The sequence below is a fragment of the Callithrix jacchus genome, chromosome 1, assembly GCF_049354715.1.
Source record: "Callithrix jacchus isolate 240 chromosome 1, calJac240_pri, whole genome shotgun sequence".
NCBI lineage: Eukaryota > Metazoa > Chordata > Mammalia > Primates > Cebidae > Callithrix > Callithrix jacchus.
The window spans coordinates 218,612,501-218,631,193 of record NC_133502.1 but is presented as its reverse complement, the minus strand read 5'-3'; the positions used below and the strand labels follow the sequence as shown (position 1 = coordinate 218,631,193).

General features: G+C 49.4%; 1 protein-coding gene and 1 non-coding gene across 2 annotated transcripts in view; both read right to left on the bottom strand.

Moving 5' to 3' along the window:
* LOC118147946 (U4 spliceosomal RNA) lies at positions 1 to 141 on the bottom strand. The gene has a single exon (XR_004734653.1). It is a non-coding gene; the product is annotated as a U4 spliceosomal RNA (small nuclear RNA).
* Positions 142 to 17,276: 17,135 nt separating this feature from the next.
* The window catches only part of LOC144578751 (uncharacterized), a 10,989-nt gene continuing 9,572 nt past the window's right edge, over positions 17,277 to 18,693 (bottom strand). Inside the window, exon 6 of the mRNA XM_078346503.1 lies at positions 17,277 to 17,298. Within this exon, the coding sequence (XP_078202629.1) occupies positions 17,277 to 17,298 (22 nt within the window). The remainder of the gene's footprint in view (positions 17,299 to 18,693) is intronic.

Sequence of the window (18,693 nt, the reverse complement as noted above, 5' to 3'; positions counted from 1 at the left end):
TCTCCATAGAGACTGTCAGAAATTGCCAATGCCGACTATATTTCAAGTCCTTGCGGCGAGGTATTGGGAAAAGTTTTCAATAAGCAATAATCGCACCTTGGATAAACCTCACTGGCTAGGATACCGCCACTGCGCAAAGCTGAGCTTTTAAAATGTCTTCCTTTCCTTCAGGGACTCCAGTTATACACATGTGAGGTCACCTCAGACATTGTGGTTTTTGGTTCTAGAAGTTGGATTTGGTTTTTTTTTTTTTTAATATGTGTCCTATGTCTATAATTAACTTTTGAATGTATGGAATACATTAATAATTGTATTAATATTCTTGTCTACTTTTTTTTTTGAGTCAGAGTCCCCTTCTGTCACCCAGGCTGGAGTACGGTGGCATGATTTTGGCTCACTGCAACCTCTGCCTCCTGGGTTCAAGCAATTCTCCTGCCTCAGCCTCTCGAGTAGCTGAGATTATAGGTGTGCGCCACCACACCCGGCTAATTTTTATATTTTTATAGAGACGGGGTTTCACCATGTTGGTCAGGCTGGTCTCGAACTTCTGACCTCATGATCTGCCCGCCTCAGACTCCCAGAGTGCTAGGATTACAGGCGTGAGTCACCGCGCCTGGCCTTACCTTACCTCTTTAAAGCCCCTGTCTCTAAGTACGTACAATCACGTAGTGAGGTACTGGGGCTGAGAATTCCACAGGTGAATTTGGGTGGGGAGGCAGGTTGGCCAAAAACAACAAGCATAACCACGGCCACTGAGTGAGGCTCAGGCACTTCTGTTAGAGAAAATGACACCAGGGCGGTGCCATGACAGGACAAACCCTACGAGACACAATATTGTATAATAAACAATTTGTGGGAGGGAATCTCTAAATCTTCAGAATTTTCTCAGCAATAGGAATGTCTTTGTTATCCGTGGGCCCCTTTGAAACAACCTGAGTGTATGCCAAAGGCAGAGGGTTCAGGATGGGGCTGGCCCTAGGAAGACCAATCATGTGCTTGGAGGGCTGGGGTTTGATCCAGCTGGAACTCCGCAGAGGCAGGGGGGCTGTAGAGCATGTGCATTCCAGTGGCCAATCATGGATCAGTCGTGCCTAGACGGTGCAACCCCAAGCCCGGTGGAGCTTCCAGATTGGTCAGCACATCAGTGTGCCTGGAGGGCGCTGCATCCCGATTCCACAGGGAGAGGGCAGGGACGGTCCCCATCCAGGACCTCCGAGGCCTCTCCCCACGTGGCTCCTTACTCTGCTGTTCTTGCTGTATCCTTTGTAATTGAACTGTAACTGTATGTGTAGTGCTTTCCTGAGTTCTGAGTCATTCTAGCGAACTATGAAGCCTGATGGGGTCCCCGGGAATCTTCCCGACGTTTACTCAGTCTGTCAGAGGTGCAGATGTCCTGGGGACCCTGCTTGTGGGTGGCGTCTGCAGTGGGGAAGTCTTATTAGGGCCCATATTCTTTTATTTTTATTTATTTATTATTTTTTTTCAGGGCTCGTATTCTGAAAGCTGTGGAGCTGATGCTCATCACCGTGGGTGGTTGGTGTCGGAAGTGAGTTGCCGCAGGCCGGGCACTGTCTCTAAGCTGTTAGAACCGGTGGTGATGTCGGAAGACCGTCAACTCCACAAAAGTCCAGCAGGGCACAAATTTACCTGATGGTGTCCGGAGGCTTGAAATCATCGCCAGAGTCTACATATAACATGTAGAGTTAGAACAGAGACTCCTACTCTCCTTTACACCTAATCGGAGTACCTGAGAGGCAAAGAGAGTTTTGTCTTGTTTGAGACAGGGTCTTGCTGTCACCCAGGATGGAGTGCAGTAGCATGATCTGGCTCACTGCAACCTCCACCACCCAGGTTCAAGTGATTCTTTGCCTCTCCTCCCAATTAGCTGCAGCTATAGAAGCAAACTACCATGCTCAGCTAATTTTTTTTTTTTTTTTTTTTTTTTTTTTGTATTTTTCGTGGAGACGGAGTTTCACCACATTGGCCACATTGGTCTCCCTACGTTGCCCAGGCTGGTCTCAAACTCCTGACCTCAAGTGATGCACCCACCCCAGCCTACCACAGTGCTGAGAGTGATTACAGGTGTGAGGCACCGCGCCTGGCCAACAGTTTTAGCTCAATGCGCTTTCTGAATTCATCTGGGAGGTAATGCTGCGGTATGATGTGAAGAGCTGGATTCAAATCTAGTTATTCCAGGTCCTTCGCCAAATTGCTCAAGTCTCTTTGGGTGTCAGGTTTCCTCGGCCTTAAATCAGGATAAATGCCTGGGCGTCTCCCAGATTTGTACCCAGTCTGTCAGAAGTACAGATGTCCTGGGGACAGAGCATCCAGCAAATATTAGACATAATATCTCATAACCCAAATGCCCATCAACAGTGGAATGGATAGATTGTTTGTGGCATATTCACACATGGGACAAAAGCAACGAGAATGTGCTGGGTGTGGTGGCTCACACCTATAATCACAGCACTTTGGGAAGTTGAGGCAGGAGGATCACCTGAGCCCAGGAGTTCAAGACCAGCCTGGGCAACGTAGGGAGACCCTGTCTCTGGGGGGGAAAAAGAGCGAAAAGTATAAAATAACATGTACAATATGGGTGAATTTTACATAATGTTGAACAAAAGAGATAGGCACACTGTACCTTTACATAAAGTTCAAAAACCAGGTGCATCAAATCCGTGCTGTTAAGGGCCAGGTATGTGGCTATCCTTGGGGTGCAGCTGGGACTAATGGCTGGGAGCGTCTGCAATGTTGGTAATGTTCTGTTTCTTGAGCTGGGTGTGATTACACAGGTGTGTCCACTTGGTGAAAATCCAACAGGCAGCGTATTTAGGATTTGTGCTCTTTTATGTACGTAGTAATTACAAAATAAACAACATCCAGGCTGGGCATGATACCTTCCACCTGTAATCCCAAGGACTTTTGGAGGCTAAGGCAGGAGGATCACGGGAGCCCAGGAGCTCCAGACCAGCCTGGGTAACATGGTGAGAGACAAAACTTCTTTTTAATTTTTTTTTTTTTTTGAGGTGGAGTCTTGCTCTGTTGCCTAGGCTGGAGTGTAGTGGCGCGGTCTTGGTTCATTGCAACCTCCACCGTCCGGGTTCAAGTAATTCTTGTGCCTCAGGCTCCCAAGCAGCTGGGATTATAGGCATGTGCCACCACACCCAGCTACTTTTTTTTTTTTTTTTTTTGTATTTTTAGTGGAGACAAGGTTTTGCCATGTTGGCCAGGCTGGTCTTGAACTCCTGACCTCAGGCGATCCACCTAACTTGGCCTCCCAAAGTGCTGGGATTACAGGCGTGAGCCACCGTGCCTGACCTTGCAAAACCTTTTTAAAAGTTGGGTGTGGTGGTGTGTGCCTGTAGTCTGAGCTACTCAGGAGGCAGAGGTGGAAGGATCATTTGAACCCCTAGGAATTCAAGGCTGCGGTAAGCCATGACTGTGTCACTGCACTCCAGCCTGAGTGACAGAGCAAGACTGTCTTTTAAAAAATACATACATAGGCTGGGCACAGTAATAACGCCTGTAATCCCAGCACTTTGTGAGGCTGAGGCGGGCGGATCACCTGAGGTCAGGAGTTTAGGACCAGCCGGACCAACATGGAGAGACTTTGTCTCTACTAAAAATACAAATGAATTTATTCGGACATGGTGGCACATGCCTGTAATCCCAGCTACTTGGAAGGCTGAGGCAGGAGAATCACTTGAATCTGGGAGGCAGAGGTTGTGGTGAGCCAAGATCACACCAATGCATTCCAGCCTGGGCAACAAGATCGAAACTCCGTCTCAAAAAAACCGAAAAACCCATACATAATGGCCAGTCATGGTGGCTCATGACTAATCCCAGCATTTGGGAGGCAGAGGTGGGTGGATCACCTGAGGTCAGGAGTTTGAGACCAGCCTGGCCAACACGGTGAAAACCCGTCTCTACTAAAAATATAAAAGCCAGGTGTGGTGGCATGTGCCTGTAATCCCAGCTACTTGGGAGGCTGAGGCAGGAGAATCCCTTGAACCCAGGAGGCGGAGGTTGCGGTGACCCAAGATCGCATCACTGCACTCCAGCGTAAGCAACAGAGTGAGACTCTGTCTCGAAAAAAAAAAAAAAAAGAGGAAAGTCCAAGTGAATATGCCAAGGAGCACACTGGGCAGGGAAAGAATCATCAGTGCACAGGGAGGAGTAGAATGGGGCCAGGAGAGAAGGGCACAGACTGGGGGGCTTTGCATTTACGCTCTTCCACTGACCAGGCAGGTCACTTAACCACTCCGAGCTTCAGCCTCCTCATCTGATGATTAAATGACCTACGTGAAGCTGCCGTCTGGGCACCCAAGGAGCTGCACGCACGGGACAGCTCAGCAAGCTGTAAGCACGGTGGTGAGGAGGTGGGAGCCCCATTGCCTTGCAGTTAGCAACCTCGTCCAATGGACCTATTCGTGGCTTCAACTGTGATGGCCAAGGTGACAGGCAGGCTGGTACTGGCATGGTCAGCAGGCAGCTGCAAAGAGAGGCTCTCCACAGCCCCGGACACCTCTGCATTCGTCAGCTGAAGCTTTCCACGTTGCTCTAGAAAACCAACTCTCCAAGAAACGCCGTTCACAACTTGCCTTCAAGGCAATCATTGCAGTTACAGCTGCCACGTCCTCACGTTAAGCTCATCGCTGGTGACGATGGTGGCAAGACAGTGGTGCCAAATACGGTTTTCCTGAGTGACCTTAAGAAAATTAAGCTAATGGCAGTTTTACATCTTACGGAAGCTGTTCTTATCTATTAACTGCCAACTTCTCATCCCGGACATTTCAGGAAACGCAGCAGGAAATTTTCTTTTTAATTTTTGTGGGTACATAGTGTAGGGTACATGAGATTTGTTTTTGTTTTCATTTTTGAGATGGAGTTTCATTCTTGTCACCCAGGCCGGAGTGCAATGGTGCAATCTTGGCTCACTGTAACATCCATGTCCTGGGTTTAGGTGATTCTCCCACCTCAGCCTTCCGAGTAGCTGGGACTACAGGCACCCACCACCACTCCCAGCTAATTTTCGTATTTTTAGTAAAGATGATGTTTTACCATGTTGGCCAGGCTGGTCTCGAACTCCTGACCTCAGGTGATCCCCCTGCCTTGGTCCCAAGATGCTGGGATTCCAGGCTTGAGCCACCGGGCCCGGCTGATATATCTTGATACAGATATATAATGTGTAATGGTAAATGGGGTATCCATCACCTTAAGCGTTTATCCTTTTTTTGTGTTACAGGCAATCCAATTACACTATTTTTAAATTTCTATTTCTCTCTCTTTTTTTTTTTTTTTTTTTTTTTTGAGACATGGTCTTGCTCTGTTGCCCAGGTTGAAGTGCAGTGGTGGTGCCCTCTCACTCACCGCAGCCTCAACCTCCCAAGCTCAAGTGATCCTCCCACCTCAGCCTCCTGGGTAGCTGGGACTATAGGGGTGCACCACCCTGCCTGGGTAATTTTTATCGTTGCTGTTTTTTGATAGAGACAGGGTTTTGCCATGTTGCCCAGGCTGGTCTCGAACTCCTGGGCTCAAGTGATCTGCCCACCTTGGCTTCCCAAAGCGTGGGGATTACAGGCATGAGCCACTGCACCCAGCCTGGTAAGTAGCATTCTTTTCTCTGTCTCCATGAGTTCAATCATTTCAATTTTTTGCTTACACAAATAAGTGAGAACATTCGAAGTCTGTCTTTCTGTGCCTAGATTATTCTAATCAACATGATGACCTCCAGTTCCATCCCTGTTCTTGTAAATGAAGGGATCTCATTCTTTTTTATGGCTGACTAGTACTCCATTGCGTATATGCATGTCCGCAGGAAATCACGTATGTGCAGATTCAGATGCCAATCAGTTGTATTGTTAGTCTGAGGAGGTAAAATCATACAACTAAGTTCTCATGAAAACACAACATTGAATGTACATTAATATGCACAGTAGCGACGTCCGTCGCTTGGTGAGGTCCTGCTATCCTGCTAGAAGGCAGACATAATGGCAGGCAGTTCCCACATGTTTCTTCAACAACAGTTTCATATGTTTAGCCACCAGAGGTGCTGAGGAGCCCCTGTCCCTCTCACGTCACTGTGGTCCTGCAAGGGATAAGAGGTCACGCACACAGTTTGCTAGGTACATCAGGTCAGTGTAATACACTCATAGAATAAGTACATTAGAGACCAAGAATGAACTGTGCCCGGTCTCAGGGCTGGGCACAATGGCTTGTGCCTTTGGGAGACCGAAGTGGGAGAATCACTTAAGCTTGGGAGTTTGAGACGACCCTGAGCAACACACCAAGACCCTGCCTCCACAGAAATAAAAATGACCAGGCGTGGTGGTGCACACGTGTGGTCCCAGCTATTCTAGAGGCTGAGTGTGAGGATCACTTACCCCAGGAGGTTGAGGTTGCAGTGAGCTGTGATTGCACCGCTGCACTCCAGCTTAGGGAACAGAGTGAAATCCTTTCTTAAAAAAGATAAAAGAAGGCCAGGCGCGGTGGTTCACGCCTGTAATCCCAGCACTTTGGCAGGCTGAGGTGGATGGATCTCGAGGTCAGGAGATCGAGACCATGCTGGCTAACACGGTGAATCCCCGTCTCTACTAAAAATACAAAAAATTAGCTGGTCGTGGTGGCACACACCTGTAGTCCCAGCTACTCGGGAGGCTGAGGCAGGGGAATCGCTTGAACCCAGGAGGCGAAGGTTGTGGTGAGCCAAGATCATGCCACTGCCCTCCAGCCTGGCAACAGCATAAGACTCCATCTCAAAAAAAGAAGAAGAAAAAAAAAAAGAAATGGTTTTAGAAAGTGCTAACTTAATGAACGTTTCATATTCAGACATAAGAGAACCTGGCATTTTTAAATGACAGCAAATTAGGGACTTAGTGTTTGTTTTTTCTTGAAGTGAGACGATGACATTATACTTAATGTTTGCTAAGGTGAAGGCAAATTAAAAGGAAGTAGCAACATTGTTAGGGAAACTCAGCTGAAGACAAAGTTCTACCGTGGGAAATACATTTAGCAACATTGTTAGGGAAACTCAGCTGAAGAGAAGTTTCTACCGTGGGAAATACATTTAGCAACATTGTTAGGGAAACTCAGATGAAGAGAACCTTCTATGTGGGAAATACATTTAGCAACATTGTTAGGGAAACTCAGCTGAAGAGAACATTCTAAGTAGGAAATACATTTAGCAACATTGTTAGGGAAACTCAGCTGAAGAGAACCTTCTACCGTGGGAAATACATTTGCAACATTGTTAGGGAAACAGCTCAAGAGAAGGTTCTACCGTGGGAAATACATTTAGCAACATTGTTAGGGAAACTCAGCTGAAGAGAACCTTCTACCGTGGGAAATACATTTAGCAACATTGTTAGGGAAACTCAGCTGAAGAGAAAGTTCTACCGTGGGAAATACATTTGCAACATTGTTAGGGAAACTCAGCTGAAGAGAACATTTTAAGTAGGAAATACATTTAGCAACATTGTTAGGGAAACTCAGCTGAAGAGAACCTTCTATGTGGGAAATACATTTAGCAACATTGTTAGGGAAACTCAGCTGAAGAGAAAGTTCTACCGTGGGAAATACATTTGCAACATTGTTAGGGAAACTCAGCTGAAGAGAACATTTTAAGTAGGAAATACATTTAGCAACATTGTTAGGGAAACTCAGCTGAAGAGAGGTCCTACCGTGGGAAATACATTTGCAACATTTTTAACAGTCAAAAGGTTAATCTCCAGAGTGATTATAGATTGTTGATTGCAAATCAATAAGACAAAAAAAAAAAAAAGAGAAATTCCCCATCACATGAACAGGCAATGCATAGCACCAGTAATGCTAACGACTAATAAACTACACTAAGGTGACCGATCCTCTTGGCAACCAGAAAGGTGTAAATTGGAACCTTTTTCCGACTTAGGCTGGTAAAAGGTAAAACCATTGACACTTGCCGGTGTAAGGGAGTGTGGAGAAGTGGGGAAGCGGTGGTGTGGCCTTTCTGGAAGGCAACTTGGCAACACCTGTCAATCCAACTGCGATTCCGCTTTCATTACTACAGACACCATGATCTAGTCCTCTGTGTGTATGTATTTCTTTGTGTACTTTTCTGTCCCGATGTCACAGCTTGGAAAAAAAAAGACTGGAAGGACATATAGCAGCTGTTAACAGCACCTTCCTCTGGAGAGCTGTCACAACCTTGCTTCTAGCTGTCATGCATATGTGCAAAACATCAATACCAGCCAGGTGCACCATTATTTGTGATGCAAAAAAAGAATTTTTGCCACTTGATCTTTTTTTTTAATAAAAACAAAAAAACCCTCGTGTGTATTATTTTTTCTAATTTTGAGATGGAGTCTCTCTCTGTTGCCCAGGCTGGAGTGCAGTGGCACAATCTTGGCTCACTGCAACCTCCGCCTCCCAAGTTCAAGAGATCCTTCTGCCTCAGCCTCCCTAGTAGCTGGGATTACAGACACCCATCATTCTGCCTGGCTAATTTTTGTATTTTTAGTAGAGACAGGGTTTCGCCATGTTGGCAGGGTGGTCTCGAACTCCAGACCTCAGGTGATCCAGCCCCTTCGGCCTCCCAAAGTGCTGGGATTATAGGTGTGAGCCACCATGGGGGACCTATGATGTGTTTATATAAGAAAAACTCTACAGCTGGGAAAAATAGCCAGGTAGATCTCTATACACTGATAAAGAAATTGTACAGTGAAAAACGCAGCCTCTTATACTAGTGTGAAATCACTGCTGTGTGTCTCTGTACAGGCATACCTCAGAGACATTGCATGTTCCAGGCGACCACAAGAAAGCACATACTGGAATAAGGTGAGTCACATAATTTTTTGTGGTTTCCCAGACATATAGAAGTCATGCTGGCTGGGTGTGCTGGCTCACGACTGTAATCCCAACAATTTGGGAGGCCGAGATGGAAGGATCACTTGAGGCCAGCTGTTCAAGACCAGCCTAGGCAACATAGTGGAACAAAAAATGAAAACCTTAGCCAGGCGTGGTGGTCCATGCCTGTAGTCCCAGCTACTCAGGGGTTTGAGGAAGGGAGATCGCTTGAGCCCAGGAGTTTGAGGCTGTAGCAAGCTATGATTGCACCAATGCACTCCATCCTGGATGACAAAGAGACACCCGGTCTCAAAAAAACTTGTTTTCACTGTACTCTAATCTATTACGTGTGAAATAATATTATGTCTAAAAACCACAATGTACATATCTTAATGAAAAATACTTTATTGCTAAAAAATGCTAGTGATCGTTTAAGCCTTCAGAAAGTCCGGATCTTTTCGCTGCGGGAAGCTTTTGCCTTGTTAACGGCTGCTGACTGATCAGGGTGGTGGATGCTGAAAACTGGGGTGGTCGTAGCAATTTCTTAAAATCAGACAAATAATTTTTACCACACTGATGATCTCTTCCTTTTGGGAAAGATTTCTCTCTAATATGCAAGGCAGTTTGATAGCATTTTATCCACAGCACAACTTTCTTTCAAAAGTGGAGTCAGTCCTCTCACACCCTGTCAACTCAGTTTATGTCATATTCTAACTCTTTTCTCATCATTTCAACAATGTTCACGGCATCTTCCGTGGGAGCAGATTTTTCTTTTTTTTTTTTTTTTTGAAACGGAGTTTTGCTTTTGTTGCCCAGGCTGGAGTGCAATGATGTGATCGTGGCTCACTGTAACCTCTACCTCCCGGGTTCAAGTGATCCTCCTGCCTCAGCCTCCTGAGTAGCTGGGATTATAGGCACGCACCACCACACCTGGCTAATTGTTTGTATTTTTAGTAGAGATGGGGTTTTACCATGTTGACCAGGTTGGTCTCAAAGTCCTGACCTCAGGTGATCCACCCACCTCGGACTCCCAAAGTGCAGGGGTCACAGGGGTGAGCCACCGTGCCCAGCCCCCTGGGAGTAGATTTCATCTCAGGAAGCCACTGTTGGTCAAACTCAGTGGCTCATGTCTGTAATTCCAGCACTTTGGGAGACTCAGGCTGGAGAAGTGCTTGGGAGTTTGACAGTAGCCTGGGCCACATAGTGAGACCCTGTCTCTATGAAAAATGAAGAATTAGCCAGGAATGGTGGTGGTGTGCCTGTAGTCCCGGCTACTTGGGAAGCTAAGGCAGGAGAATCACTTGAACCCAGGAGGTCAAGGCTGTAGGGAGCCTTAGTCACACCACTGCACTCCGGCTTGAGTGACAGAGCAAGATCCTGTTTTTTTTTTTTTTTAAAAAAAAGCCTCTTTCGGCTGGGCGCGGTGGCTCATGCCTGTAATCCCAGCACTTTGGGAGGCCGAGGTGGGTGGATCACAAGGTCAAGAGATCGAGACCATCCTGGTCAACAAGGTGAAACCCCGTCTCTACTAAAAATACAAAAAATTAGCTGGGCATGGTGGCGCGTGCCTGTAATCCCAGCTACTCAGGAGGCTGAGGCAGGAGAATTGCCTGAACCCAGGAGGCGGAGGTTGCGGTGAGCCGAGATTGCGCCATTGCACTCCAGCCTGGGTAACAAGAGCGAAATTTTGTCCCAAAAAAAAAAAAAAAAAGCCTCTTTCTTTGCTTATTCCATAAGAAGCAATTCCTCATCCATACAGTTTTGTTTTTATTTTTGTTTTAAGACGGGGGTCTCGCTCTGTCACCCAGGCTGGAGTGCAGTGGCACCGTCTCGGCTCACTGCAACCTCTGCCTCCCAGGCTCAAGAGATCCTCCCACCTCAGCCTTCTGTGTAGCTGGGACTACAGGCATGCACCACCAGGCCCAGCTAATTTTTGTATATATATATATTTTTTTTTGTAGAGATGGGGTTTCACCATGTTACCCAGGCTGGTCTCAAACTCTTGGGTTCAGGTGATCCACCTGCCTCAGCCTCCCAAAATGCTGGGATTACAGGTGTGAGCCATCACGCCAATGAGAGATTTGGTCACTTTAAAACAAGAAGAAGGTCGGGTGCGGTGGCTCATGCCTATAATCCCAGCACTTTGGGAGGCCGAGGCGGGTGGATCACATGGTCAAGAGATCGAGACCATTCTGGTCAACACGGTGAAACCCCGTCTCTACTAAAAATACAAAAAATTAGCTGGGCATGGTGGCACGTGCCTGTAGTCCCAGCTACTCGGGAAGCTGAGGCAGGAGAATTGCCTGAACCCAGGAGGCGGAGGTTGCGGTGAGCCGAGATCGCGCCATTGCACTCCAGCCTGGGTAACAAGAGTGAAACTCCGTCTCAAAAAAAAAAAAAAAAAAAGTAAAACAACAAGAAACCAAAACCCGAGTGGAGAAACCCAAGTCCCTGCCTGGTGCTCCCTGCCTGGTGATCCCTGCCTGGTGCTCATCTGTCTACCCTCACTCTGTGACGAGGATGCCCACTTTGCTCTAAGGGGCCCCCATCTATCTCCCAAGCTCCAGACCCACATGTCCAGCTTCCCATCCTGCAGAACATGCCCTCCTTGGTGACCCCAAGGGGCCGTGCATGACAGGACTCTCTGAAGAGTCCATTCAGCCCTGGCTCGGACTCTCACTGTGATGGTCCTGACCCTCAGTTTCTTTTTCGGGAAGTTGGGGATACTCAAGGGGCCCCCTTGCAGAGGGGTGGGACGAAGTGCAGTCATGGGTGTGAGTGTGCACTGTGACTGGGGTGTTGGGCAGCAGCAGGGTCCCACAGTCCCCAGGTGTCACCCCCTGCCCTGGACTCTGTTGGGCTAGTCCTGTCTCCTCTGGGTCATCTCTTCCCTTTCAGGCCCCTCTCAGGTAGAATCCAAACTTACTCAACAGACGTTTGTTGAGTGCCTACTGCGTGCTGGGCACACGGCTCTTCCCAGTGACTCTGGAACCTGCCTCTTCCTTTCTGATGCTGCCACTGCTGCCTGGCACGGTGCATTCATGTACTGGGGCTGCTGTCAGGAGTAGGCAGACCTCTCTCTCTCTTTTTTTTCCAAGACTGAGTCTCATTCTGTTACCCAGGCTGGACTGTAGTGGAGCAATCTTGGCTCACCACAACCTCTGCCTCCTGGGTTCAAACGATTCTCCTGCCTCAGCATCCAGAGTAGCTGGGTTTACAGGCATGCGCCACCACGCCTGGCTAACTTTGGATTTTTAGTAGAGATGGGGTTTCTCCATGTTGGTCAGGCTGGTCTCGAACTCCTGACCTCAGGTGATCTGCCCACCTTGGCATCCCAAGTGCTGGGATTACAGGTGTTAGCAAGTGTCCAGCCATTTACTTCATTGTTTCAGAGGCAGGGTTTCGCTCTGTCACCCAGGCTTGGGTACAGTGGCCCAAACATAGCTCACTGCAACCTCAACCTCCTGGGCTCAAGCGATCCTCCTGCCTCAGTCTCCTGAGTTGCTGGGACTACAGGCACACACCATGGGGTCTTGCTTTATTGCCCAGGCTGGTCTCAGACTCCTGATTTCAAGCCCGCTTCCCACCTTGGCCTCCCAAAGTGTTGGGATTATAAGCGTGAGCCGCCATGTCTGTCCAGGATCGACTTAAAACCTGTGTTTTTGCCCCATTTGTTCCCCAGTGTCCCCTTCTACAAGCAGGCGTGCTTGTTTACGCAAATGTGAATCAAACCACAGTCCCTCTCTGCTGCCTCTCCCAGCTCAGACACGGAACACTTCTCACTTGGTCGTTTCTGACATTTTCCTTTGGCTGCTAGTTCCTGTTTTGGGAACATTCTGCCAAAAACCCCAGCTCCAGAACTAGTTCTCTATTTCACATCCCTGTCCAAATTCAACCCCTGTCAGCCACCAGCCTTCAAGTCCTAACAAACTTGTTCACAGGGGCTGTGAACGCCTCCAGCTCTCTCGGGCGGTTTCCTGGGGAGGCTGAAAGGCATCAAGGTTAAGCCCAAAGCACTCATCTCTGTGGCCTTGGGCAGGGTGCTTTGCCTCTCTGCACAGTATCCACATTTGAAAATGATAACCATGGCCAGGCATAGTGGCTCATGCCTGTAATTCCAGCACTTTGGGAAGCCAAGGAGGCAGATCATCTGAGGTTGGGAGTTCAAGACCAGCCTGACCAACATGGAGAAACCCTGTCTCTTAAAAATACAAAAAAAAAAAAAAAAAAAAAAAAGTAGCTGGGCATGGTGGTGCATGCCTGTAATCCCAGCTACTCGGGAGGCTGAGGCAGGAGAATTGTTTGAACCTGGGAGGTGGAGGTAGCGGTGAGTCAAGATCACACCATTGGACTCCAGCCTGGGCGGCAAGAATGAAACTCCATCTCAAAAAAGAAAAGAAAGAAAATGATAACCATCATTTCTCGGCGTTTGGCTAAGATCAAGTGGAAATGCTGACAATCTCTCCCTTGTGGATCAGCTGCTAGGATTAAATAAGATAATGCACACAACAATATTCAATTGTGAGGATTAAATGAGGCAGGGCACTGGGTGAGTGAATCCTGAGCATTTGCTAGTTTAGTGGAACCTTACTTCAGACGACCTGCACTAACGGATGAAACACACCGAGGCGGGGGGCAGGGTGGGGCGGGGGGTGTCTTTTGGGAAGAAGCAGATCTCTCACTGCACCTCAAATCAGTCTGTCTGGCCAAGCTGCTCCTTTCTCTATAGCCCCTAGACACATGTGGCTGTTTAAAGTTGATTAAAATTAAATTTAAAAATTCAGTTTTTGGCTGGGTTTGGTGGCTCATGCCTGTAATCCCAGCCCTTTGGGAGGCTGAGGTGGGAGGATCACTTGAGCTCAGGAGTTCAAGACCAGCCTAGGCAACATGGCGAGACCCCTTCTCTACTAAAAATCCAAAAAAATTAGCCAGGTATGGTGGCACACGCCTGTAGTCCCAGCAACTTGGGAGGCTGAGACAGGAGAATCGCTTGAACCAAGGAAGCAAAGGTTGTGGTGAGCTGAGATGGCACCACTGCAGTCCAGCCTGGGTAACAGAATGAGAGTCAGTCTTTATTTATTTATTTATTTATTTATTTATTTTGAGATGGAGTTTCGCTGTTGTTACCCAGACTGGAGTGCAATGGCACAATCTCGGCTCACCGCAACCTCTGCCTCCTGGGTTCAAGCAATTCTCCTGCTTCAGCCTCCCGAGTAGCTGGGACTACAGGCAGATGCCACCGTGCCAAGCTAATGTTTTGTATTTTTTTAGTAGAGACGGGGTTTCACCTTGTTGACCAGGATGGTCTCGATCTCTTGACCTCCTGATCCACCCACCTCAGCCTCCCAAAGTGCTGGGATTATAGGCGTGAGCCACCGCGTCCGGCTGAGACTCAGTCTTTAAAAAAAAAAGAGAGAGAGAGAGAGAGAGAGAGAGAGAGAGAGAGAGAGAGAGAGAGAGAGAGATGGAGAGCGAAAGCGAGAGAGCACAACCTCTCTCACGTGAGGGCACTAATCCGGTTATGATGGCCCCACCCTCATGACCTCATTGAACCTTAACTACATCCTTCTAGGTCCTATCTCCAAATACAGGCACTTGGGGCTTCAATGGACGGATTTAAGGCAGACACAAACATCCAGAGGTTGGGCATGGGATAGGCAGCGCAGAAGAGGATTTCAGAGCTCAGAACAGTCAGGTAGTAAGGTCCCCATGGCTGATGAGCCAGAATTTGGATCTGAGGCTGTTGGAAGCCAACGCCCCTGGTCTTAGCCACGGTGTGGCACTACCCCTGACCTATGCATTTATTCATTCATCCACTCAGCTGACACTCGGAGCTCCTGCTTCTTCAAATCAGGACCTGGACTCCCACCCCAGAGTGAAAAGTTCTCTCCCAGGAAAGGAGGGTAGCCGCGTTCTCCCTGCCCCAACAATTCAGCCCTCTCCTTCCTCCAGGAGTTCTCAGTCAGGACGATGAGTGGGGGAGGACAAACACAGGTGCATCCCCACGTGGGGCCAGGGTTCCATGAGAGGAGTGTGAGAAAAGATGGGCCAGGCAGGTTCGCTCCTTCTCCCCTACTTCCCTGAGCAACCCTGAAGGCCTAATAACATTGCTCACTGTTAGCCCCTACCGAGCATTCATCCGTGCCCCACACCCTCCCGAGTACACCACGTGCCGTTTCCTCAGTCAGCCTGAGAATCCCAGGAGTAGCTCTAACATCACCATCTCACTTTACACATGAAGAAACTGAGGCACAGAGAGGCTGAGTAGTTTACCTAAGGTCACACAGCCAGGGAAAGTGGAGCTGGGATTTAAAGGCAGTCCACTTCCGTCTGCCCGAACCAGTCACCTGGTACCTATGTAAGCCTGATGTCAGCACCGGACCCCAGGAAATGAAAGGCTGAGTATTTGCAAGACTTTCTGAAACCACCAAGTCTGCAAGGTTGCAAATGAGTGAGACAGATTGCTAAAGGGATACGTGGAATCCTCTCTACTATTTGTAAGAAAATAATTTTCAAACATCTGTAAGTAGTTTATTATGGCTCACAAGTTGATGGCAAGTCCCCCACCCCAGCTGAACAAGGGAACAGGCAGAGACTGTGAATAGTCCCTCCTGGTGGAGGGACTGCAGATGCAAAAGCCGGGCTGGAAGCTGGCCTGCTAAGGATCACCTTCAGAGCCTGAGGCTCTGCAGGAGGAAAATTCAGCCCTCAGAAGTTACAGATGGGGTCTGACCGGCTCCGCGAGGAGCCAGGGAACCCAGTGACTTACTGAGCATGTGGTCCCAGACTCTAAGCAAGGGTCACAGGACTTTCACCATCAATTATCTGAGTAAGCTGAGTGGGGGCTCCCAGCTCCCAGATTTATTTCACCTGAAACACATTCACCACCTGCTCATTCTAGGATCGTGGGTGACCCAGCCCAATCCTGGTGGGGTGACTCATTGTCCACTGTCCCAGGAGAAGAATACAGAGTAACAGTGCGGCCAGGGGGCCTGTGGGAGCCCAAAGGAAGCCCTTGGTTCAGCCTGAGGCTCGGGAAGGCTTCCTGGTGGCGATGGTGCCTCGACTGGGTCTTGAACCGGGAAGGGATGCCGCGTGTTCCCGGTGGAAGGTACGGTATGCACTACGCCGGGCGGGGAGAAAAAGTGCAGGGGGTCGGGTTTGAGTGCAGCCGGGACCGCAAGGGTGGACCAGGGCCGGGAGAGCCGGGTCCTGGCGGTCGAGCTTGGCTTTGCCCCCCCGGGGCCGCCCCCAACCCCGCTGCCAGCCCCGGCCCCGCCTCTCCCCGCCCCCTGCCTGTCCAGGCCCCGCCCCCACCTCCTCCCGCCCCGGCCCCGCCTCTCCCCGCCCCCTGCCTGTCCAGGCCCCGCCCCCACCACCTCCCGCCCCGCCCCTCTGCCGCGTGAGGCTGTGCGTTGGTGTCGGGCGCCCCCTGGCGGCGCGGCGCGGGCGGTTCGGCCGGGAGGGGCAGTGCCGCATCCACCGCAGGGCTGACTGCCTTAGATTCTGTTCGCAGCAGAACCGCTCTCGGGGGGAAGCAATTGTTTCCGCGTAAAGTTTCCATACATTTTCCTTCATAGCAGCGCAGTCGCGAGATGCTTTTGCTTTAATTTATTACTTTTGGCCGGGCGTGGTGGCGCGTGCCTGTAATCCCAGCACTGTGGGAGGCCGAGGCGGGTGGATCACGAGGTCAAGAGATCGAGACCATCCTAGTCAACATGGTGAAACCCCGTCTCTACTAAAAATACAAAAGCTGGGCGTGGTGGCGCCTGCCTGTAATCCCAGCTACTCGGGAGGCTGAGGCAGGAGAATTGCCTGAACCCAGGAGGCGGAGGTTGCGGTGAGCCGAGATCAGGACATTGCACTCCAGCCTGGGTAAAAGACCAAAACTCCATCTCAAAAAAGAGAAAAAAAGGACTGAAGTCCGACGAGTGACATATCGTGGGTCAACCTTCAAAACATGGTGCTCAATGAAAGAAGCCGGACAGGAAAGGCCACAAATTCTAGGTTTCCATTTGTATGAAATGTCCAGAATAGGAAAACCTACAGACACAGAAAGATTGGTGATCGCCAGGTGCCGGGGGCATGGGGGAGGGTGCAGGGTTTCTTTCAGGGAGACGTAAATGTTCTGGAATTAGATTGGTGGTTGCATAATCTTGTGACTATACTAAAAACTACATCGTATGCCTTAAGAGGGTGAATTTTATGGTATATGAATTGATCTCAGGTTTTTTTTAAAGGCCCTCCATACTCCTTAGCTGGCATTTAGGAGCCGCACCAGCAGGACCCACAGCCTCTCCTGCCTCATCTCTCACTCAGACCTCTTAACCACATCCTCTACCACCATGGGAAGCCTATGAGGTCACACCCCAGCCCCACTGGGCAATCACAGCACTTGTCACCCAGCATTGGGGTGGTGAAGTGTCCTCCCACCCACTGTGAGCTCCCCTGGGTCAGGGACCAGACTGGCTGTCCCTGTGTCCACAGCAGCCAGAAGAGGGCCCATAGATCCACAGAGCAGACATCAGACAAGGAGCAGAGGTGGATGAATGGATAGATACGTGTTTGGACCATAGATAAATGAATGTATCGATGGATGGACAGTTGGATGGGGGGATGGAAAATGGGTGGGTGGATCAGTGGGTGGAGGAATGATTGAACAGATAAATGGATGGGTGGGTGGATAAATGATGAATAGATAGATGAATGAATGGATGGTCAGATAGGTGGAAGGATAACAGGTGGATGGATAGTTAGATGTGGGGGATGGGTGGTGTGAATGAATGGATGGATGATGGGTAGGTGGATGGATGGATGGCTGAACAGAGAGATGGATGAATGGATGAGTGAATGAATGATGAATAGATGGATAAATAGCTGGATGGGTAGAAGGAGTTGGCTGGATGGATGGATGGATGGTTGGATGGTTGGACAGTTTGATGGGGGATGAATGATAAGTGGATGGGTGAGTGGATGGATGGACAAATGATTGAACAGATGGATGGATGGGCGGGTAGCTGGGTGGATGAATAATGAAGGGATATATGAATGAATGTATGGGTAGACGTGTGGATGGGTTTTCAGGAGCCTAAAATGTCTGACCATTGCCCCTGTTTTGGGACAAGAGAATGGCCACCACTTCTTTCATTCCTGTACCTTCTTTCCCTGCTGACTCTAATGGCTCCAGAGAGACTGACGGCAATAGAAGGGAATGGTCAGGCCAAGCCGGCTGGGGAAGGAGGGTAAGAGTCAGTGCGGTGCTTTGCCTTGGATTTCACAGCCCAGCAAGCATTCCTTGCTAGGAGCTCTGGCAGTGAGAACAGGACCCATGGGAGTGCCTCAGAGCAGACAGGCCACCTGTCCTCAGCCAAATGGAGACAAGGGCCCTGGTCAGGGAGGGGAGGGAGGGAGGGCCCAGGCTTGGCTTCTCTGCTGAGCCCAGGGAAGGTGACAACTCAGCAAGGTACAAGCAGGGAAGAAGATAGACACGCCCCAAAGTGGCCCAAGCTGGCTGGAGCCTCACGGATACACAGCATCCCCCAGCAGCCCGCACACCATCCAGCCAAGGGGCGCACTGGCTGGCCTGGACCACAGCCACCCCACTGCTGTCTCAGAGTAGATCCCACCACCACCTTCTGAAGTTAACGAGGCAGGGTTCCTTGTGGCCATTTCACAGAAAGGCAAACTGAAGTCCCACAAACCGAGTGGCTCGGTCTGAGCCTGGTTCCCCCAACCAGTACTCCCACTCACTGATCTACAAAAAACAACAGTGGCTTCCAAGGAACCCACAGCTGTCACTGTCCCCGTGGAGGCGCAACCTTGTGGGTCACATCAGTGGTAACAATGCTCATTTTCCTGCCCACAGCCTTC